This window comes from Nicotiana tabacum, chromosome 17, assembly GCF_000715075.1.
Source record: "Nicotiana tabacum cultivar K326 chromosome 17, ASM71507v2, whole genome shotgun sequence".
In the NCBI taxonomy this organism is placed as follows: Eukaryota; Viridiplantae; Streptophyta; class Magnoliopsida; order Solanales; family Solanaceae; genus Nicotiana; species Nicotiana tabacum.
This window is the reverse complement of record NC_134096.1, coordinates 23,985,971-23,992,526: the sequence shown is the minus strand read 5'-3', so window position 1 is coordinate 23,992,526 and position 6,556 is coordinate 23,985,971. Positions and strand designations below refer to the sequence as shown.

Genomic DNA, 6,556 nt, shown 5'->3' with positions numbered 1-6,556 from the left:
GTAGCTATTTTGCTAGAAAACGAGGAAAAATAGGTTCAAGCCATCAAATTACAAAAATATATTATTTTTTGTTAGGTTTTAGTTTTAATGATGAAAAATAAAATACTTGCTTGAAGCTGAAGGAAGAAAATCACCCAAGATCTAAGTGCACAAAGAGAAACGTTCAAAGCTGAAGGAAGAAATCAATCAAAGATTGATTGAAGCATTCAAAAGGAAAAGAAGCACTAACGATCCGGCGAGATAATCAATCTGAGATTGATTGAAGAGTTAAAAAGGAAAAGAAGCATTGAAGATCCGACAAAATAATCAATCAGTAGCTATTACTGGAAGAACCCATAATTAAGGAGCAAATCTGACGCTATCAAGACTTAAAAATGGAAAGTTGTCAAAGTCCACACATCAAGGAAGAGTAACGGGAATTAACCTTATTCTTGGAAAGAATCAATTTCTTTCCAAGGATCAAATCTCTTCAGTAACGGTCTCCTACAAAGTATTTATACGCAACCTTAAATCTTAGAGAGATATACTTTTATCAAACCAATTACCCTCTCTTTGTTCTACTTCAAACAAACATTATAGCTCTACTAGATCTGCAGTGTACCAAGTTAGAGAAGAAATACTAGTGAGGCATTGTATCAAAAAAAGACGAGTGATATAGAAACTAAGTTGTTGGTGTAAACTACTCCATTCACTTTATACTCAAGAAACTCTATCACTGTAAGAGAACTCCCTTGCAACCAAAGGGGACTGGACTATGATTCACATTGAATCCGAACCAGTATAAAATCTCTGGTGTCTTTAATTCCTGCACTTTACTTTTGCATTTTCATTCTACACTTCTTATTATCTCGCTATTACATCTAGTCGACTAATTGGAAAACCAGTCAACTTATAATAATTAATTTTAAAATAAGCAATTCACCCCCCCTCCTCTTGTACTTTCAATTGGTATAAGAGCAAGGCTCATATTTTTCTTTTTCCTAACAACTTATGAGAAAAGATAATGGCTAATCAAGTTATTGTTGGAGCACTCTTCCAAGAAGGAACATCACAAGTAAGGCCACCATATTTCAATGGACAATATTTCTCTTACTGGAAAGTGCGTATGAAAATATACGCAAAGTCTTATGATATCAAGGTCTGGCGAGTTATCAAAAAGGGGAACTATCCTCTGCCGCTGCTGCTCAACCACCTGCTGATCCTGAAGATATAGATGAATATACTGATGAACAAATAGCAGTTGTACAAGTTAATGCTAAAGTAAGGAATCTACTTTATAATGCTATAAGTGGTGAGGAATATGAGAAAATCTCCAGTTGCGATACAGCCAAACAAATGTGGGATAAACTTGAAGTTACTTATGAAGGAACCAGTAAAGTGAAAGAAACCCATATCAACATGTTGGTTCATGACTATGAACTCTTTTAGATGAAAGAAAGAGAATCCATTGAAGAGATGTTTGTCAGATTTAGTAAAATCATTAGCGATCTAAAATCTTTTGGCAAACCATACTCAAGTGGTGATCATGTTAGGAAAATTTTGAGAAGCCTACCCACTACTTGGCAGACAAAAGTGGTTACACTTGAATCACAGGATTTGAAGAAAGTAGCATACGATGAACTTCGAGGAGAACTTATATCTTTCGAGAAAACTCATCTCAAGAAAATAAACCAAGAAGAAAAGAAGAAAACAGTTGCTTTCAAGGCTACAACTGAAAGAGCAGGCAATGATATTGATGACGACCCTGAAGTTCTTCAAGAAGAAATTGCCATGCTATCAAGGAACATGGATGGTTTAATGAGGAGATACAGGAATACAAGAAGAGGCAGGATACCAACTAAGCGAACTAGGCAATATAACGAACAAGACAAAAATGATAGCAAATGATATGAGTGTGGAAGATTTGGGCATGTTAAAGCTGAGTGTCCTGATCTTAAAAGAAAGGTTTCCTAAGGTTTTAACAAGAAAAAATCATGTGGAAGTTGGAGTGATGAAGACAGTTCAGAACACGAAGAGATAGCAATTCTATGTTTCATGACAATTCTAGAAAACAACATGAACAAACTCTCAGGGTGCTGGATAGATGAGGACACTTCAGATGACGAATTCAAAGATGACAATGAGAACTGTTTCATGGCGCGGGATGAAACAAACGAGGTAGGATCTTATAAATGTGAAGGATGTAATGAATTGCAGGATATTCTTGACCTTACTTTGAAAGAGTCTCAAAAAATGATGAATGAACTAAAGAGACTCAACAAAGAAGTAAAAGACTGAAAACCCAAGCTTGAAGTATGCGAAATTGAAAAAGAAGTACTTCAAGATGAGTTTTAGGAATTGCAAATTCAACTCAATGGAATGCGCAAATCCACCAGTCATAGTTCTGTCAAGTCGAACCAGGCGACTTACAAGTCAACTGGAGAAGGACCAGCCATAATAGAGTTCACTAGTACTAACATAAATGAAAGATCCAAAACTGGATCAGGACTTATGTGTCACTACTATAACAAAAGTGGACATAAATATTCTTTTTGTCAATTTCATAAATCAAATGTCTCAGGATGGATTTGGAAACCTAAAAATAATCCTGAGTCTAGTAATCCTAACCAATAAGGACCCAAGCAAGCTTGGGTACCTAAAAGGAAGTGATAATTATGTTTTGCAGGAACACCACAGAAGGAGTCGCAAAGGAAAATGGTACTTAGATAGTGCGTGTTCTAGTCATATGACAGGTGACAAAAACATGTTTAAAGAAGTTACAAAAATAGACGGAGGAAGTGTCAAATTTGGTGATGACTCAAAAGGAAAAATAGTCGGTACCGGAACAGTTCTTTTCAATAATAATTATGATATCACTGAGGTTTATCTTGTTGACGGGCTTAACTATAATTTTCTGAGTATAAGTTAGATATGCGGCTCAGGGTATGAAGTAAAGTTTAAGAAAACAGGCTGTGCTATTGAAGATGAGATAGGTAAAATAATCCTCCCAGGTAAAAGGTATGGAAATGTCTATATTCTTGATGGTTTTGAAAATATAGATGGTCATATTTGTTTAACATCCATATCTGATGATCCATGGTTATGACATTAACCAAAGTATTGTATGGACTTAAACAAGCCCAACAGGCATGGTACGAAAGACTCAGCTCATTTCTTATTAATCACGGATTTACAAGAGGTAAAGTAGACACTACCCTTTTGATTTAAAAGATCATCGGAAGGTAATCTCATTATTCAGGTTTACGTTGATGATATTATTTTTGCTAGTGCTAATCCTCTTCTGTGCAAGGAATTTTCAAATCTTATGCAAAGTGAGTTTGAAATGAGTATGATGGGAGAGCTAATGTTCTTTCTTGGACTTCAAATTCAAAAATTTGAAGAAGGAATGTTTATATGACAGACAAAATACACAAAGAAGTTGATTCAGAAGTTCGGTTGAGTAATGCTAAAGCTATTGGCACACCAATGAGTCCTTCAACAAGTTTTGACAAAGATGAATAGGGAAATCCTGTTGATGAAACTAAATATCATGGAATGATTGGCTCCTTTCTTTATCTAACTGCTAGTCGACAAAATATTATGTTTAGTGTTTGTTAATGTGCCAGGTTTCAGTCAGCTCCTAAAGAATCACATATGACTGCAGTAAAGAGAATTATTCGATATCTCATTGGAACTATTTCTCACGGATTATGGTATCCACACTCTAACAATTTTAAACTAGAAGGTTTTTAAGATGCTGATCTTGCAGGTGATAAGGAAGACAGAAAAAGCACCAACGGAACATGTCAATTACTTGGAAAAATATTGATATCTTGGAACAGTAAAAAGCAAGGATCAGTTGCACTATCCACAACTGAGGCTGAGTATATCGCTATTGGACAATGTTGTGCATAATTACTATGGATGTCTCATAAATTGGGTGACTATGAACTATTCTTTAAACCCATTCCAATTTTCTGTGATAACTCTAGCGCTATATGTCTCTCAAAACATCCTGTGCATCACTATAGGGCAAAGCATATAGACATCAAGCATCATTTCATTAGAGCTCATATTCTTAAGGGAAATATAGAATTATCTTTTGTTGGAACTACTGATCAATTAGCAGATATTTTCACTAAACCTTTACTTGAAGACAGATTTTGCTTTTTAAGAGAATTACTTGGTATTATTTCCATTGATCATTAATATTAGGACCTATGTGGTATTTTTATATTTTGTATGCCTAATGTTTAATCTTAGTCTTTTCATAGTCATTAATAGCGCCTCCGAATTCCCTCTTTTTTCCTCTTTTTTCACATCAGTTGCAGCATTCAAGAAAGGAAAACCAATCATCACGTTTGTTCAACTGACACCCTTTCCTTTCCTGTACCCAACTGTCAGAAACCCCTTCTTTTAATATCTGAAACCCTCTTCGAATCTCCATAGTTCCCATCGCCTAGAAACCCTCTACGAAACTCTCTTCAACCAGTTTCTTCCATGGTTAAACACTCTAAAATTCCCTCAGCCTCCACCAGGAAAAGTACTCGCTCCAGAGAAAAATCTTCTTCCCAGCCTCCAAAACAAATAGACCTAGGGTCCGACCACTCAGAAGGCTTTGCCTCATCTCAGGAAGAACTCTCAGATCATTATAATCCTCAAGGAGAAAAAGCCCTAGGAAAAAGACCTTTGGAAGAACCTCCTGAATCCTTTACTCCAAAGAAATTGAAAATAGATCTCTAAAGTTCTTTAGAGTCTAACCTAAATTTCTGGGATTCTCCAAACATGGATTTTTTTATTGCTTTGAAAGACAAGACAATCGCTCATAGTAGAGTAGTCGACCTTGATGACATGGAAGCCCTAAACTGTAAGGTAAAAGATCTGTTTGTTTATCAAGGCTAGTCAAAATTCTTTTCTATTCTCCCTACTAAAGTCTATGAACCCCTAGTAAGAATATTTTATGCCAATCTTTGCTCTAGTAAGTCTAACAAGTTGGAATCCTTAGTGTTACGAAAGTGCACCGTTCTTGATTGTGCCATGTTTGACTCAATTTTCTAGTGTAAGTGTTCTGGTTTTCCCATGCTTTTCAAAAATTCTTGGCCTGATGATTTTGAAATCACCTTTGATCAAGCAAAACTTTGTATTGCTGAGTGTTCATGTGAATCCCTCCCGAACCAGTTAGGTCCAAGTGATGTTAGCTTTGAAACTCGTGTTCAAGCCCACATTGTTACAACTACTATGCTCCCTCGTACTGGCTCCTTCTCCATGAATCTGACCATATGTTCTCAATTCTTTTGGCAAAATTTTAATTGTATCATAGACAAAAAATGAAAGTACAAGCAGGAGAAAGATAAAAGTACAAGAGGGAGGTGAATTGTTTATTTTAAAATTAATTATTATAAGTTGACTGATTTTTCAATTAGTCGACTAGATGTAATAGCGAGATAATAAGAAGTGCAGAATTAAAATGCAGAAGTAAAGTGCAGGAATTAAAGACACCAGAGTTTTTATACTGGTTCAGATTCAATGTGAATCCTAGTCCAGTCCCCTTGGGTTGCAAGAGAGTTCTCTTTCAGTGATTGAGTTTCTTGAGTACAAAGTGAATGGTGTAGTTTACACCAACAACTCAGTTTCTATGTCACTCGTCGTTTCTTGATACAATGCCTCACCAGTATTTTTTTCTCTTTCTTCTCTAACTTGTTACACGGTAGATCCAGTAGAGCTACAATGTTTGTTTGAAGTAGAACAAAGAGAGAGTAATTGGTTTGATCAAAGTATATCTCTAAGACATAAGGTTTTGTATAAATACTTTGTCGGAGACCGTTACTGAAGAGATTTTCCAACCCAAGAGATTTGATCCTTGGAAAGAAATTGATTCTTTCCAAGAATAAGGTTACTTCCCGTTACTCTTCCTTGATGTGTGGACTTTGACAGCTTTTCATTTTTAAGTCTTGATAGCGCCGGATTTGCTCCTTAATTCTGGGTCCTTCCAGTAATAGCTATCGATTGATTATCTTGCCGGATCTTCAATGCTTCTTTTCCTTTTTAACTCTTCAATCAATCTCGGATTGATTATCTCACCGGATCGTTAGTGCTTCTTTTTCTTTTGAATGCTTCAATCAATCTTTGATTGATTTCTTCCTTCAACTTTGATTGTTTCTCTTTGTGCACTTCGATCTTGGTTGATTTCCTTGAGTCCCTACACCAAAAAAAATTATATTATTTTTCATCATTAAAACTAAAACCTAACAATCTTTCCCTTTTTGATGATGACAAAAAAATAATATATGTAGACATCAGTTAACTTCCTTATATTTTACTCCCCCTCAATGAGTGCAGTTGACTCCCCCTCAATAGGTTCCACTGGGACTACTTCTTTTAATCGATTTCTCCTATAGTATCTATAGTCGACTCCCCCTGCAATGGATGTACCTGCACGGATATATGTATAGCCTTATCCCCCCTTTTGACATCAGCAAAGAGGGGATAAAAACAACAATACACCAGATACTAAAGCAGAATTTGTAGCATGATATGCATGCAGAGTTAAAAAAATCATCCAACGACTGGTTATCAA

General features: G+C 35.8%; 1 protein-coding gene across 1 annotated transcript; it reads left to right on the top strand.

Moving 5' to 3' along the window:
- Nucleotides 1-1,003: 1,003 nt before the first annotated feature.
- LOC142171733 (uncharacterized) lies at nucleotides 1,004-1,428 on the top strand. The gene is made up of 2 exons (XM_075235426.1): nucleotides 1,004-1,103; nucleotides 1,160-1,428. Exons 1-2 carry the CDS (start codon nucleotides 1,004-1,006, stop codon nucleotides 1,426-1,428), a joined length of 369 nt encoding a protein of 122 aa, XP_075091527.1.
- Nucleotides 1,429-6,556: the final 5,128 nt, after the last annotated feature.

Bases quoted from the DNA above. Each gene is read 5' to 3' on its own strand.
- LOC142171733 (XM_075235426.1), top strand. From the start codon at position 1,004: ATGGCTAATCAAGTTATTGTTGGAGCACTCTTCCAAGAAGGAACATCA. The intron at 1,104-1,159 runs GTATGAAAATAT...GTTATCAAAAAG, and splicing joins TTTCTCTTACTGGAAAGTGC to GGGAACTATCCTCTGCCGCT.